The sequence below is a fragment of the Terrapene carolina genome, unplaced genomic scaffold, assembly GCF_002925995.2.
Source record: "Terrapene carolina triunguis isolate 2854851 unplaced genomic scaffold, T_m_triunguis-2.0 Scaffold238, whole genome shotgun sequence".
NCBI lineage: Eukaryota > Metazoa > Chordata > Testudines > Emydidae > Terrapene > Terrapene triunguis.
Genome location: NW_020664589.1, coordinates 6,291,240 through 6,308,260, shown reverse-complemented (window position 1 = coordinate 6,308,260; position 17,021 = coordinate 6,291,240). Strand labels below are relative to the sequence as shown.

Here is a 17,021-nt window from a genome sequence, read left to right as displayed (position 1 = left end):
AGAAAGCAAAATGATTGCCTTCTCCAGGGATTGGCTCAAATGCTGTAGTAGCACCACTGTGGGATGTGACATTTAGGAACAAAAGCATAATCCCACTGAAGTCAATGGTAAAACTGTCATTGATTTCACTGGGACCACTGCCCCCTTATTGTAGAATACTGTGGCACTTTTCTGTTATAAAGGAAGTGCTGCCTGAATGCCAGAGGGTGGCCATGGGCCCCCATTCAGCTTCCTGGCTTGCACTGTCATGTTTCCCATTCACAATCTCTATGGATTCTCCCCCTCGAACAACTGCAGGTGACAGTGTCCCTCCACTCCCTTTTGTTTGTGTGCTGCAAACTGAATTCGCTTCTCACGGTGTGAAACAAGCAATCAGTGGCAAAGTGGACTTAACCTGTGACACAAATGCTGGCCCTGATTCTCCACTCCCTTGCACCAGTGCAAAGGGAGTGCAGAAGGGGAGTAAAATGCTACAGCCACACACCCGGAGCACCTGTAAAGTCCAGGGTTGCTGCTTTCTCCTTGGGAGAAGGCTGGTTCCCTGAGAGGTTGGCCATGCCCTCCGTCTTCACCTGTGGCATTGCTCGTTGGGGCAAGCCACTGTCCACTAGTGACCCAGCTAATGGGATGTGAGACCAGCTTTGATCATCTTCGTTCACCCAAGATGCTCCCCTTCGTGTCGGGATATATCTACACAGTACACTGCATTTTAGAGCCCACAGTAGTGTGGGCTAGCGCTAAGGCGCTAAAAACAGCTGTGTAGATGTTTGGGCTCGGACTGGCCCTCGGATTCTGAAGCCCAGGGAGGGAGTTTAAGAGCCCAAGCTCCAGCCCAAGCCGCAACATCTGCACTGCTGTTTTTAGCACCATAGCACGAGCTCAAGTCTGTAGACCTGGGCTCTGAGACTTGCTGCTGTGGGTTTTAAAAAGAGTGTAGACAAAAGCTAGAGAGATATTGCCGTGGCATCGCTTTCCTACGTTGCCAATGAGATGCTGACCTTCTTCAGAGAACTTATTGGGATACAACCAGCCATGGGCTTAAGCCATAAAACTGGGATTTCAGACATGCCCAAGACTGGGTGTGTTCAGATCCAGGGATGGGAATGGGCCCCTCGCTATGTAGAACAAATTGAGCTGGCAGTAGTCGGGTCTTCTGCAGGATAGGGGGGTTGCTGCTGAGGAGAAGGGCTGTTCTCTGAAGAAGCTCAAAGCACAGGGAGTGAGATCTTTGGCCCCACAGGAACTTGGGAAAATCTGTCTGCAATTCTGGCTTTCCTGTGCCTTTACCCCTCTAGGACCCCTGTTATGGTTGTGAGGGGAGCGCTATTCCCCAGATCCTGCCCCACTTTCCCACGTGCACGTGTTTTCTCTTTCCTGCAGCTCAGCCAGTACCCTCACCTGCGGGAGGAGATGGATCGGATTGTTACTACGCACATTCGTGAGCGAGAGGGCAGGACCAAGGATCAGGTAGGGCCTGCAGGGCATGCCTGAGGGCGGGGGGCAGAGGGGGAGCCTTTAGGGAAATAGTATGAGCTATAGGGATAGAGATGGGCCTTTGCTGTAAAGTTGGGAACTGGAGAGAAACGCCCCGAAAGCTCAGGGAGGTGTTGGCTGAGAAGAGCCATAAGGCAACTCAATGGTGGCTCCTGCTACCTGCCTTTGTGTTAGTAGCACCCATCCCTTGTCTCTCACCCACTTTCTTTGTGTCTTTGCCCCCCAGGTCATGCTCCTGATAGACATCGAGCTGGCCTACATGAACACAAACCACGAGGATTTCATTGGCTTCGCCAAGTAAGCACCAGTGCCCTGAACTGCCTCCTTCCTCCTGCCCCTGCTCCCCTGCAGCCTTGCTCTGTGTGCGCTTTGGTAGGTGGGCTGTAGGCCGTGGCTGCAGAGCCCCATGGGTGGAGAGTTTGGAGCAATTTGCCACCCTGGCTTTGATGGGAGGGTGAAGTGAGGTATAATGTGCAGGATGGTAAAGAGAGAAATAGGTTTCCCTCTTCCTCTGGGGGTGAGGGCAGTTCTCCATGGAGTCCTGACACCCCCCAACTTCATTGTGTCTCACTTCAGCCCACCCCACACACACAAGGCCAACTCACTTCTTAATTGGTTGGAGGGTTATTGTGAGGCACCTCATCGTCTGGGGGTAAGTGTGTTGCCTCCTCATGCCCTTCCCCCTCGCCCCCAGACCCCTTGGGAAGTAAGGAATAAAGCTAGGCCTCCAATGTGGCATAGCAGAGTGAGCACTGAGCTGTCAGGATAGAAATTAAAGAAACCCAAAGCTAGAGCAAGTCAACAGTGCTGTGGCTGGCATGTCAACCATGTCATTCCCCACTGAGAGGAGGGATGGACTGGTGGATAGAGGACAGGCCCAAGAGACCTGGAGTCTATCCCTGGCTCTGCTACTAGTTTGTTGTTTGACCTTGAGCAAGTCACTTAATCCCTATGCATTTAAGTTTCCCCATCTGTAGAACAGAGATAATGACACTGACTTACCCTAGAGGAGTTTGTGAGGCTAAGTATGCATGTTTGTAAAGCACAAGTGAGATCTTGGGTGAAAGGGGCTAGGGAAGGGCAGGGAATGATTATATCCAACCAGGCAGGATAAAGAATAAAAATCAGGTGGAATTATAAAATTGTTCATGGAGAGTCATTAGTGTGCTGAGTGTTTTACCAAATGTAGAGCAAAACCTGGTCTTTGTCCCCAGGAGATGATGCTGTAACTTAAACAGACAGTACAGTTCAGACATACAAGGATAAACCGAGGTCCCATCACCGTCAAAGGTTGTTTTGCAGTTTGAGGTCAAGATATGTCCCAAAATGCTGCAGAGACCAGCAGGTGCTGTGGTCTCAAAACATTGCAGAGCTCTCTGTCTTGCTCCTTTCTTCTGTGTATTAATATTGAAAGGCTTCATGGAAGACCTGTTTACAAGCAGGGTTTGACGGAGGAGAAAGTGGTTGCATGAGAAGAGGGAGGGAGTTACAAACCTAGGGGGTGGCATGGGAGAAAGAATGAAGGCAGAAGTGAAGGAAGAATAGAGAGGGGGTCGTCAGCAGTTGGTTTAGAAGATGCGTAGGAAGCAAGGGGTTGAGTAGGTCAGGCTGAGACCAAAGATGTAGTTGAGGTGGAGCTGTACAGGGCTTGGACCTTGAGGGCGAGAAGCTTGAATGTGCTGTTCCAGAAGCCTAGAGGGAGCAGGAATCAGGAAGGAAGGGAGTGCTGGATGGGCTTTGAATGTCTCTCCTCTTGTTTGTAGCGCTCAACAGAGGAGCAGCCAGATGAGTAAGAAGAAGGCAGCTGGCAACCAGGTAAGTTCCCTCCCGCGTGAGGCTGCGAGAGGGACACATACCTGGCTTGACAGGCTATCAGTTGAGCCAGACACAGCAACACTTCAAAGGTATAAAGAGAGGCAGATGGGAAGAATCTTAGAGAGACACCTTAGCCCCACTGAAATGTATGGGATTAGGGAAGCCTGTGGGAAGGACAAAGGGGAAACATTTCTGAAGAATATGGACTGTCCCTCCTGCAAAAGAACAATTGTTATGTATGGAGCTGGCATTGCCCTCAGTAAGACTAGGACTATGGATGTCTATTAGCTGCTTAAATACAAGGGCCAAATCATATTCTTCGCTGTCTCTGGCACAACCCCACTGGCTTTAACAGTAAGTGAGTGGAGGAGCTGGCCCAGCAGAATCACATGAGGGAGATTGACAAGGTGATTACAGAGGCTTGCAACATCTGCCCTAGCTGAGGATCAGAGCTCAAAGGAAGGGTGCTGCAGACTTTACTCAGTGCAGGGAGGTATGCAGGATGCAAGACTCTCTAAAAGAGGGGACGCTGGGATCCTTGCAGTAGAGAACTGATTTTGAAACCGTGTCACTTTGCATATCATGGCCCAGTCCCCTTCCACTATCATCCTGGCGTTGGGTACTGGGCAGAGTCCAGAGCATCTCGAGTTTCATCCATTTCTTTGGGTGACCTTGCATTTCCCTGATGGGTTCACCATGCTTTACAACTGGGCCAGCCACACGCTAGACAGTTAAATTATCAAATGGTCCAATAAAGAGCTGAAAGTGCAGGGGGCGTGATCAGGGGTCTAGCCATATAAGCCACTGCTTTCTGGATAGTGGCAGATGTCAGTGTTAATTCTGCTCACATCCCTGGATGCGTTATTCACTTCTCCCAGCTGCGCTTGACCTTTCTATGCAGGTGAGAGCTGGAGGATGCTCTCTGATTTGGTGGGTCCTGATGCAAGTTTACAGTCCATCAAAAACTGGGGCAAACTGGACCATCCTCCAGTTCCCCCAGCTCCGGCTCTAAACTGTCATGCCGCAGAGTTTTCTTTCCCAGTCGTCTCTCTTGACCACATGAATGGTCTCCACTGTCTGGGAGCCAAAGGGCAATTTGCAGAACTTCTGGGCTCACATTTTCTGGAAGAGGAAAGTCCCACCTGAACAGGAGGCTTTAAAGCCACCTGCTCAGGGAGATGTCGTTGGCATCCATCAGCCCTGCTTGGGTTGGGCATCCTCATGGTGGAGCCTTCTTCTGGGAGAGAATAGTGAATGGAATGTGAAGTCCCTGCTGCCTCCATGTAGTGCATGGAGTGTATGTGCTATTGAAAGCCAGAGGGGCAAAGAAGACCTTCCTGTCCTAGAGCTACGGGGAGAACCACAGGGTTATCTAGCCTGGAAGGTCTGCACAGAGATTTGGGCACCTTCTACAAAAGGAGGGTACAGAAGCAGCCCAGCGAATAATGTAGGTGAACAACTTCTTCCTTTCCAACCCCAAACGCTCATCTGGAGTGAATCATCTTCAAAATATATTTGGCCACCTTTCCCTGAAACACAGTTAGAGCTTCAGAGATGCTGGAAGGCTGGTTGGCAGGTTCAGCTGGATCATTGCTTTCTCCGGATGCTATTTCTGAAGGGCTTTATTGGGTATCTCCCAGCTGCAGGGAGACCATCCTCTGAAGGGCACCAGTGAGTACCTTGCCTTTGCCCTGGGTGTGGAACAGCTCTGGGAGTCAATCCTTTTCTGTTTCATTTGTGGATTTGCCTGTAACTAGCTTGAGCTTTCATTTCTTTTAGCAGATTTTATTTTGGGGCCCGAGGTCTTTGATGTTTTCACAGCTGACATGCTAATTTGGTAAAAGATTCTGAAGATTAATTTTTGAGGCTCTTTCCTCCTTCCACTCCTCCTTTCCTAGTAACAATCTCTCCTCTCTCTGCTCCTCTCCTCTCTTCTCTGCTGCTGTTGCTATGGTTCCCCTTTGCAGGATGAGATCCTGGTGAGTAGAAGGCCGCTCAGCAGGCTGTGCTAATGAGCATTAATGATGCATCTGGGGAGAGCAGGATCAGGAACAGCACATGGACCATTCCACCTGCTACTGCAATGGGGGGAAGTGGCAGCTGATGTTAGATACAGATGAAGTGGAAGTGGGGAGCAAAGCAGCATGAGAAATTTATGAGAATTTCTTTAGCTGCCTCTAAAGTGTGTAAGCGGGAGGAGCTGGGGAGACCATTCAATCTAGAGATCAGGATCTGGGGTTCAGCTTTAGTGCCCCCTTCTGTCAGCAGAGAGAATTGGTCCATTGTGAATTTTAACAATCAGCAGCATGAAAGAGAGGAGTGAAAATCCACTTACCCCTGCCTGCAGATATGGACAATGAATGCACTGATGCAGACACTATGCAGATGTTTATTAAGTCACACAAAACAGTATTCATTAATGCACAAACACCTAGCCATTCACATACATACTGTTTACAACACACACTCATTTTTAACATGCACACACATGCAGCGATACATACACATATAGGCTAATTCACACGTGCAGTAACACAGGCTCATGCACACATGTACAATAATGAACACCTGCAGTAATGCACATTCACACACACACACACATACATATATGTTAACATGCTTATATTTAAGCTATTACATACATATACTCTTTCTACTAACTCATATGTATAGGAATAGACAAACATTGATTTAAAGTTACAAAGTCCACTAATCAATAATCTCCTAGCTCATTTACAGAATGTAAATATGGGACTTTATATCTATCTATCTATCTATCTGTATATTAAAGCTAATGTACATATGTATAGTAACAGTCACACATGCCACTTATCTCACACAGTTAAGTTCAGGGTGTGAATTCCAGATGCATCATTATTCCCAGATGTTCAGTATCTCCTTGCGTTACGAAATTAAATAATTTGTTTTTCATTTACCTCTCTCTACTTTTCTTCTTGAATTGCCTCCCCTCGAGCTCTGTGAAGCAGTCCCCTCCAACCCCAAGTGCTGGGAGAGCTCCCTGTCTCTGCCAGGGTGTGCTTCCTCCTTTGCTCTTTCTAGGCATGGTCTTTTCTGGGTGTGATTGTTGCTGTGATTTGGTTTCTGTGGGTTGGGCCAGTGTCTGAGATTCTCTCTGCAGTTCTCTCTTTCCCTTGAGTGCTTGGCAGATGGTGTAACCCCCAACAGAGCCAGGTTCTCTCCTGCCTCCCTTCCATTCCCTGCCTAACCCTTCTCCTGTTTGGAGACAGGTGCAGGCTTGATCGCCTTGGCGCTCCAAATTAGTGAGGGGCTTTTTGGCAGGAACAGAGAGCACGGTGGTCCAGGTCATTGTTGTGCTGGTCTGTGTGTGTAGGGACACACTCTGCTCTCTCCCCAACCATTAGGAGGACTAGGTTTTCAGTGCCATGTTTAATACTGACAATTTCCATCCCCACAGGTGATCCGAAAAGGCTGGCTCACCATCAATAACATTGGGATCATGAAGGGCGGCGCCAAGGAATACTGGTTTGTCCTGACAGCTGAGAACCTCTCGTGGTATAAGGATGATGAGGTGAGTGGCCCAGCCTCAGGGCAGGTTGGAGTATGGCTTTGGTACCTAGTTCTCTGTGGTGCTGAGAACCCTCCACTCCCATTGACTTTCAGTGGCTGAGCATTTTGTATAAGGCCCTTAGTTCCCTACAGTGGCTGTGTATTATAAATACACTTTCTGTGTATTAATTATCTGCTTCTATAAAGCAGCCCATAGCCCTGGGACCTGGAGTGATCCCACAAACCAGTATTCAACCTCTCCAAGGAAGGGATGCCAGGAGATCGGGAGCTATAATCAGGATGCCATATACTCTGTTTGTGGGGTATAGAACTGTGTGTTCCCCTAGGGGCATGCCCAAATGGAGCCCTGCACATTAGTCACACCCTGTATATGTTAGCGTTCAAACAGCTGCTGCCAGCCCCTCCATCAGCCCATGAATCTATTGCCTTGTTTCTTGTATTTAACTCTTAGCGGGGCCTTGATATTGCTTCAACTGGAATGAGGATATTTCTTTTTAACTGTGAAGGTCATGGAATTAATTTGGATGCAGCAATCCTGGCACTGACGAGAAAATCCAGTTGGAAATGACTGTGCTTGGAGCTCCGGAGTCAGTAAAAAGTGGGCAGGGCACTTTTCTGTCTTATTCTGGCAGGCCGACTCACAGGAGGGAGGGGATGGGTTAGCGCTCTGATACCCAGGGCTTTGTGGTACTCTCAGCAGTAGCTATAGTGTCTATTTAAATTGTGGCTAAGCTTGACTCTAGTCTTGTGTGGTCATTCAAGATAGGTGTGACCTAGTTGTCTGAGCACAGGACTCAGAGCCAGGAGCTATGGAATTAAAATCCCAGCTCAAACACTGACTCCCTCTGTAACCTTGGGTAAATCACTTTACTTCTCTGTCTGTTTCCTCATGTGCAGAATGGGAATATTAGTACTCATCTACTTCATCTGGGTATTGGGCAGATCAATTAATTCATGTTCATAAAGTGCTTTGAATGTGAAAGTGCTGAGTACTGTTATTAACAAACCATAATAGTACATGCAGAAAATAAATGAGAAAGTAGCATGGATCTGCTCTGTAGACCCGCCTTAAAAATAAATATTCCTGAAAGTTGGGAATCATGGCTTCCCAGTGCTTCCTCTTCTACTCAAGCAGGGAGCAAGATACCAGCTGCCAGAATCATGTCCAAAATGAAGTTATTGTTATTTATTTATTTATTTGTCTACTATCAACAGTGTGCCAGTCATAAAGGAAGACAAAATCTCTGGCCCCTGGGCCTAAATCTCTGAATAGTGGGAATGAACAGCAAGAAGGTAATCAGAATGACATGAATTTAAACTCAAATACCACTCAACGTGCCAGGGATAGAAATACTTTGGGGGATGGCTACAAATGGATTCAGATTCAGTCAGCTTTTCCAAGCAATGGTTCCAAACTACTTCTTGCACCTTGTGTCATGGTTTATACCTGTGCAACATACCTGTAAACTGCTACCAGACCAGAATTCTCCACTCATTTACATCTGTGGGCACATTTAACACCCACTTTGCACAGTTGGAAATGATGACACAAGGTGCCACACAGTAGAGAATCAGGCCTGAAATGTCATTCCCTGACCAGGAGCTGATTAGTCTGGGGTATGTCTACACTACAGTGGCACAGCTATGGCACTGCAGCTGTGCAGCCGGAGTGCTGAAGTGTAAATGATTTCTACATCAACAGAAGGGGATTTTCTGTTGATGTAGTTAATCCACCTCCGTGAGAGGTGGTAGCTAAGACCTCAGAAGAATCCTCTGTCAACCTAACTGTGTCTACAGTGGGGGCTAGGTCGACCTAACTATGTTGCACCGGGTGTGAAATATTTTACAGCCCTGAGCAAAAAATAGCTAGATCAGTCTGTTTTTTAGGTGGAGACCAGGTCTAAGTTCAGCTGGGGCCTGCATCAGTCCCGTAATCAGCAAGGAACTGGAATTGATTGTGCAAAGGAGATTTTAAATCAGCCAGTCCTTTTTCAAGCCCCATGAACTCTCAGACAGAGCTGCCTGGTGTGGCAACGCTGCCTCATGGTTATGTGTGCAGGTCAGGCAGTTATAACTTAAGGCTTGAGCGTTGTTTTAAATTAAAAACAGCTTCTGCATCTGGATTTCAGCGATGACCGCGTAGCCCCCCACCCCTCTGCCCCAGCAGGGAGCGGGCGGGCTGTGGTTGTAGCACATAATCTATGTTAATAGACTCCAGCTGCATGGGAGGGGGAAGGGGCGCCCCTTTTATCCTATGAGGAGGGTAACCCTGGGGGTGAATAACAGCTGGAGGTCTGCACCGCTTCCCTTCTGCACGGTGAGAGGCAGAGCAGCCTAATTAAAACAGCTCCCTGCCAGCCAGCGTCCCTTAAATAAACGCAGGGTGACCCAGTGCTGACGAGGCAGGAGGAGCACAGGAGAAAGGAGCCTTTGTTCTAACTGGAGAAGGGGTGGAGGGAAAGGGGGAGCTTGTTTTTATTTCTGATTTTTCCCCACTCCTGCCCCCTCTCACCGGTTCAGCTCCTTGATCTCTGGCCTCTGGGGAAGGAAAGGGAAGTAACTTCCACTTGGATTCCATGGCCAGGCTCAGCTTACAGAGTCAGTACATTACAGGGGCAGCTTGGAGAGCCCTTGGCTTTGGAGTTCCCATCCTAACCCTCTACCCTACCCTACAGGGCTGACTCTGTCCTCCAGGGCTCTGCTACCCCACATGGCAACAGGGCTGTCTCCATCACCCACGGCCCCTCTGCCCCTCATTGAGAGGAGACTTCTCAGACGCATCACTCCCAAACCAGGCTGGTATCTCCACACATGGCTGTCTCCATATGTCTCAGTCCCAGATCCCCTCTCTTCCCCAGAAAGGGCTGTCTGCCTCCCTGTCCCCCTGATTTGAAGGGAGGAATGGTGTCTTTTAAGGCCCCATTTTAAGTCACCCTGAGTGCAGCCTGAGAGTCCCGATCCACTTAGGTTATGGACAGACGACAACCCTGACTTCTCATGCTCCTGTTGGGCTCTCTTGCCCCAGCTCCGCGGCGCTGTAGCAAACAGCCAAAGGAAATGAGAGTGTTCAATCCAGGGAAGAAAACCCTTGTGTTGGTGGAAGAGCCGGTTGCAGAATTTGGGGCATCTGGTGGGAGAACTAGGGGTGGACTGGGGATGGCAGGACGACGTTGGGCTAGGCTGGCACCTCTCAAAAATTGAGGCGGGTGGAATGGAGCTCAGCACTTCCCTCCCCTGCCCTGTTACGGCAGGACTGGGCATCAAATCTGAGTAGAGACATCTGGGTCCCATTAGTGAAATACCAGCCTTTCCACAATGCTGGTTTGTTTTCTCTTCCCCCCAAAGAAAAGAATTGGAACTTAAAAGTGTCTTAAAGGTTCCAGCATCAAGTGTGAGTGAGGACAGGGCTCCCGCTGCTCTGGAGAGGCTGGTGGAGCATGCTGGGGGAAGGGAAGGGGGCGGAAAGCTGGCTCCTTGTTCTGCCCTGCTGCCAAGAGCCCTTTCTTTGGGTTCTCTCTCCAGTCTCCTTTGTGTGAGTCAAATCCCTGACCCAAGGAGAGCTGCAGTATAGATCTGCTGCAGAAAGGGGAGTCATCCTGGATTTGGGAATCCCACACAGGGAGTCAGCACCTCCTGGATGCTGCTGGCTTCTGCCTATAGGACATTTGTGGAAGAGCAAGATGGTGGATTGGCAACTATATGGATCCAGTGACCATTCTCTAAGACAGAGGGTGATCTCGCTAGCCAGGGAGAGCACTGAATCCCCGAGACTGGAGTGGCAGCCATGGCACTGTAGCCAGTTGGTATTAGATACTCAGTTACCATGGTGATGAGCATGGTATGAGAACCTAAGCAGAAAAAGGTGTTGTTCCACCTAATCCCCTCCAGAGATCTACAGCACACAACCCAGCTACACAGGTAGGATCCAGGCTTTTCCTCTAGTTCTCTAGGTGGCAGGGGGCATTAAGCCCTGAGCCTAAGCCATAATGAACAATATGTTACATGGTTCCTATTAGCAAGGCCTCCATCCCACTGAAATGGGCCCATGGGCCCTGCATTTGGTACATGTAAGAGTGAATTTAAACTGGGATGCATATGACTACGTACATGTGTCATTGTGTGTACGTGAGTGGTTGCACACACCAGTGAATACAGTCTACTTCTAGTACATGTGGGAATTTGGGTGTGAATATACTGTATAGCCAAGACCTTCTGTCCTTACTTATGCAAAAGTCTCACTAAGGTTAGGCTGAATAAGGGCTAAGGAGGGCAGGACTTGGCTCATACCTGTGTGAGGGCATCAGTGTATTTCCATAGCTAAATGTGTGTGTCCATCCTGCTTGAAATGCATGGTGGAACCTGCTCGCAGGATCCTTGTATAGAGTGAAATTCCTTTATGCGGAAGTAGAATGAGAGGAATAGCAAATTGTTTCACTGCAGCAAAAGTGCAACTTGTAGTTCCAGTACTGCTGTTCTGTATAGACACTAAGGCCAGGTCCACGCTACAATCTTACGTCGGCATAAGTACATCGCTCAGGGGTGTGAAAAATCCACACTCCGAGCGATGTAGTTACACTGACCTACCCCCCAGTGTAGACAGTGCTATGTCAGTGGGAGAGCTTCTCCCATCAACACAGCTACCGCCTCTCGCAGAGGTGGATTAACTATACCGACAGGAGAGGCTAGTAGCATCTTCACTAAAGCGCTACAGCAGTGCAGCTGCACCGCTGCAGCTTTTAAAGTGTGGACCTGCCCCAAGAATGTTCCACTCCATATTGCGAGGTGTGGGTGTGTCTCTGTGTGTTGTTGAATGTATACATGTGGGTGTTTGTGTTGTGTGTGAGTGTGAATGCACACAGATATGTGTGTGAGACTGATACATGGGTGTGTATGTTTGTGAATGGTATGTACATGTGTGAATGTCTGAGTATGTTAATTGTGTGTGCAGGTGTGCATATGTGTGTCTGAATTTGTGTGTACGTGTGACTGGCGTGGGTTATGTGTCCATATGAATGGCCTGGACCTGTGTGGGTGTGTATGCCTGGGACTGGGTGTGGATGACATGGCAGTTATGTGATCATGTATGAATGTTGTGTTTGAGTGAGAATTGGGTGTGTGAATAATAGGAGGTGATGTGCTTGTTGGAATGGGTATGTTTGGTGTGTGTGTGTCTAGTATTTGGGTATGTGCATGTGTTAAGTATCTGTGCACATGAATGGTGTGTGTGAGCAAGAGAAATGGTGTGTAGGTGTTTGCATGTCTATAGATCCAGGCATATGATGGGGAATCTTTTACATTCTTCATACACCATTTTGAGTCAGCTGGGTCAGAGTTGTGCTGGCTTCGTACGTCCCCTTCTCTTCCATCACTGGAGAATGCAGGCAGATTCTCCTGGCTGGGAGAAGCCATGACCTTTTTCACACACTTGTAGGTGTCCATTTACACATCAGACCTTGGCTCCTTCCCAATTCTAGCTAGAGACTTCAATGCTAGGATTACATTACATCTCCCTCTGAAACCCCCATTTTCAGAAACACAGAGCAGATCACTTTTCCTACAGCAAGCTGACGCTCTTGTGTAGTAAGCCCCAGATCAGCCACATCATGAAGCCCTCTCTGTTGTCTTTGCAGTGGCTCAAGCCCTGCCAGCCATCAGGATGGAGCTGTAATGTGGGGGTGGCTTTGAGCAGTCCAGCTGCAAGCTGGATTTTGTCACCCATTTTTCTGCTTTGAGACCGCAGAGCTAGGTATGCTCTGAGACTCAGTCCTTCCCATTATCATAACAGCCTCGGGATCTCTCTCTACCACCCGTACTCCTTCCCTCCCTCTCTGCCCCTACTCTTTTGCTCTTTCATTCATTCACTCTCATGCTCTCTCTCTCCCATTCATAGTCTCTTTTCCTTTTTCTCACACTCTCCCTCCTCCTTCTTTCTCACTCTCTCTTTGTTCTTTCTCACTCACTCGTTCTCTTTAGTAGTTTTGCACACACATACACATTACCTGTCCCTCCCAATCCACATCTAAAGAAAGGACCACAACCAACTTTAAAGGAAAAGTGATTCCCAGAATCTCCAAACCTGAAATCTTTTTTTTTTAAATAAAATAATCAAAGTTTGTTACACCATAAAATTCCCCAACTGGCCACTTCCCGCTGCTTAATTTCACCTCCTCCTCATAAAGGTACTGCTAGCAAGGCACTGTGCAGCCGTAACTCTCCCAGGGGATAGCCCCTTTCCCTGTGATTTGGACACTTCTAGCAAAGGTCTGCACAAGAAACACAAGGCATCCTGAGTGGCTCTCACTGGAACAAGCATGTGAAGCCAACAGAAACAGCTGCAAAGAGAGGGTGAGGAGAGTCAGGGAGGAAATGACAGACAGACAGGGAGTGGGAGTGGGATGGCGAATAGTGACAGATAAAAGTGAGCATCAGGTGAGGATCCAAGCGGCTGTTTCGCAGCAGACTGGGGGAGGTAGGTGAATTTAGCATGCGTTGCTCACACCCCAGCATTTCCCGCTGCCATGCAGGCGTTTCCATCCCTGTGCGGCACCGGCAGCGTGTGTGGTGTATCCCAGCACAGCCTAACCAATGTGCAGACTACTGTACAATCTCGTAGTCCTGAACAGGTAGTCTGAACACTGGGCAGACGGAGTGGAGCCTCTGTGTCCAGCTCTCCAGCTAGCAGCAGCATGTTAGTCCTTCCCCCTTTCTGCCTCTGGGCTGGTGTTTTGGGGACAGAGAGAGGGTGAGGGAAAGTCCAAGTCCTGCTTGAAGAAGTTTCCTCCATTGGCAGCTGGGAAGAAGGGGGGATTGCTCCCTGCCTGCACCCCGCACTGAGCGAACCTTCAAACCCCTTTCTCTTCCGACGTTGGCATCAAAAGGCTGATGCCCCATTCCCCCGGGCAAGTCGTACCTTTAAAAAATAAAAATAAATTACTGCTGTTCGAACCCAGGAGAAAATGTTTCTAAGTCTTGGCCGTTGCCCGGATGTGCAGACTTCGTTGCTTTATTCAACCCCCCACATCTGGCGCAGCAGTTGGTGGCAGCGGGTGGGAGGACGCTCAGGCCCGATGCATCCTGATCTCCTTCCGCCCAGCTCTCAGTCCCGTAGAACGTCGCTCTACCCAGGGTCCGGAGCAACGACCAAAGAAGACCAGCTTTCGCTTCCAAGCCCATAACAAGGGTCCTTTGACCCGCATTGGCCAGTTGCCTTTGCAGCTAGCCTCCGGCTATCATGGGAGCGATCCGAGTTCCCTCCTTTCCTCCCCCCATCGCGTCTGGCACTCACTGTGCCTCCCTCCCTCCCTCTTTCTGGTCTTTGCTCCCTCCCTTCTCTTGCTTCCCTTCTGTCTTTCTGCCTCAATTGACGTGGCAGTGCAATGCTAACTAGACTCGAGGGAGGAGCTTGTTGGTTGCTGAGGAGGTCAGAGGTTGACAGGAAGTGAGCCATCTGACGGATAAGGTTGCGCGGAGGAAAGGAAGGTTCCATACCTTGGATGGAAACTTGAGGAATGCCGCTTTCTCTCTGATGCTCAGCTCCTGTGTAGCGATTCCAGATGTTCCCCGAGCCATGTGGTTCACTTCCTCTCTTGTGCTGCAGGGATAAAGAGTGCTTTAGGTGCAATATGCAACCCACCAGCACACACAAGGGAGGGGGAGCCAGAGGAGAGAGTTTAAATCTATGGCTAAAAACATGAACACCCAGTACTCCTGCTTTGTCCCTAATAGGTTAAACATGTGATGAGGAGCATTTAAGGGTTGGGGGGAAAATCTATTAGTTTATTTCCCCATTTAAATCTCATAATACAGGAAGGAGGTGACAACACTGAGCAAAGAAAAGGCCCTATGCTGGGCATTGTTATACACTGTTACTGAACAAATTGACTGGGAACAGGGTTTAACTGGGATAATGGGGAGGTAGATGGGGCAAATAATTTATAGGAAGTCTGGGGGAATCCTCCACTGTAAATATTTTTGAAATTACTGAATTCCTGGTACAGTTTGGTCTATTACAGAAGTGAAGACTTTACTGTTCCAAAGTAATTTGATGAGGCCCAAAAAATCATTTGTTTTTGTCAGGGATGATTTGACCCCATCTAGGGTGGGGCTGACTTCCTGAGACAAGGAGAGCACCACAACCCTCCTGTCAGTTTGGTGGTGGGATTTTAACAATGGTCTCAAGCCTCCTCCAGCACACCACTGGCACCAGAGAAAAGCAAAGTACATTAGCATTAATAATAGCATTTGGTTCAGTTGGTATTTTTTTAATTTCACAGGAGCCATAAATCAGAACACATACACTTGGACTCTCTGTGCACAAAGTTTTACTTGTCATAATAGCTTCAGCTTATCTTGGGTTGTCCTCCTGGTTAATTATGGTGAGGTCTGATAGTTCTGTCGATTATCTCCTAGCACTCCAAGAGCCAAATTCCTCCTGTGGATGCATGTGTGGGCTTTCCCATCAGCTTCAGCTTCATGTGTATCCAGTATATAAAACACCAACCCTTTCTGCACAGAGAGACCGGCTGGGCAGAGGAAATAGCCTGCGAACAAACCAGGAGCCCTCATTCCAATCCAGCTATGCTATATTTTTACCTGGCTGTTTAAAATGTATTTGGGGATGAAGGCCCAGAAGAGAACAATGCACATTCAGTTAACAATGCAAACCACGACCGTCTAAAATACACTAGCCCCAATACAGAGCCAGAGTAACAGGCTACTTAGGGTGCCTCTTCTCAGGCCACAGAGCTACACTAGTCTCAGTCCTTCCCCCAAACACTATGCTTTGCCCTCCATGACTAGGGGTTAATGGCTAGGGGATCCATGTGCCCACGCTGCCCCCGGTTGTCAGTAGCTACCAGTGTGATGCTCTGCTCTTGTTCGATGATAACAGTCGGCTGCGTGTGTGTTCCCTCTGTGTGCTGCCCAGTTCTGCGCAGATAGCTGACACAGCAGACACCGAGAGAACCCCCAATGACCACAGACTCTAGTAAGGTACGAAGGAACCCGAGCCAGGTTTATTGTCAAACGAAGCACAATAATAGTTTCCCGTAGACTCTACAAGACATACTACGAAGTTGTGCCCCCTGGCAATGGACCGGCTCAGTCAGTGGCGGGACTTTCCACTGCCCCCTAGGCCAGATAAAGATGCGCACTCTGGGATCTACTTTTATACAGTTACAGGACAGATTAGTCATCCCTACTGACATATTGAAGTACAGCCCCTGGGCTCATTAGGGTGCTGTCTCCTCCTTTGATCATGTTGTTTCAGACAAACAGATCTATCCATCATGCTGTCCTGTCTTTAAGATGCACCTGCCTGTTCCTTGTTATGTTTGTGGAGTGTCCTTGTATCGGGATGTCCAGGTACCATCTTGGCACAAGTTCCTCTTGTTAGCACTTATATGTGAATGCACCTGCTTCTAACAACCCTCTTCTCGCCAACTTCTGTGAGTGAGGCCTGCCTCTGGCTCACAGCCCAGCTTTTGCTTAGCAATGCCTGGAAGTACTTTGGTTCAGGCTTCAGGCCTCAGACTGGGCCTCTGACACAAGAGCTTATGTTTCAGAGCCTCATCTTACTACACCCGCAAGTCTCTTTTCTGTGGCAGTGCCTCCCCCCAACCCCTATGGAGCTGTGCTTTACTGTGTACATGGGGCGTAGGCCTCCTGCATAGACTCTCCTTATCCTCCCCCTGTGCAAGTGGACTACATTGGTTCTGCTGCATTCAGGGTCCTCCATGCAAGCATTGTGATTATAGTTAGGAATGATGGTCCTTTAAAAGGTGTGAGACTAACCAGGCCTGATTAGACCCTGTCACCCAGTACCCCTTCTCTCCCTATATTTGCACTTTAGTGTCCTGCTTCCTGCAGCCCACAATGTTACCTCCTCCCCCTTGCCTGCTGCAGCATAATTCCTTGGCTATGCATGTGTTTCATGGGATAGATATTCTGCTGCTGAGAGGGCAGCCTCTCCTCTGCTAAGATCCTCTATCTGCCTTGCCGCCAAAATGAGATGTTCGATGAGCAACACAGGCCTTTTGGGATCAAGCCAAGATCTTTGAACCACGCTCAACAAAGCCACCTCCCCCATCCCAGGGTGTACTGGCACCTAGTCCTCCCTCTCTGATTTTTGCCTGTCAGGCTGGAGGGAGAGCCCCTCCCCCCCC

General features: G+C 48.8%; 1 protein-coding gene across 7 annotated transcripts in view; it reads left to right on the top strand.

The window, feature by feature from the left end:
- Window positions 1-17,021, top strand: part of DNM1 (dynamin 1) — a 105,703-nt gene that overhangs the window by 61,816 nt on the left and 26,866 nt on the right. For all 7 annotated transcript variants that reach the window (XR_003370068.1, XR_003370069.1, XM_026657372.1 and 4 more), the window contains exons 11-14: window positions 1,381-1,467; window positions 1,721-1,791; window positions 3,258-3,309; window positions 6,746-6,859. Coding sequence is in view for 5 of the 7 variants with exons in the window: in XM_026657372.1 (XP_026513157.1) it covers window positions 1,381-1,467; window positions 1,721-1,791; window positions 3,258-3,309; window positions 6,746-6,859 (324 nt within the window). In the remaining 2 variants the exon portion in view is untranslated. The remainder of the gene's footprint in view (window positions 1-1,380; window positions 1,468-1,720; window positions 1,792-3,257; window positions 3,310-6,745; window positions 6,860-17,021) is intronic.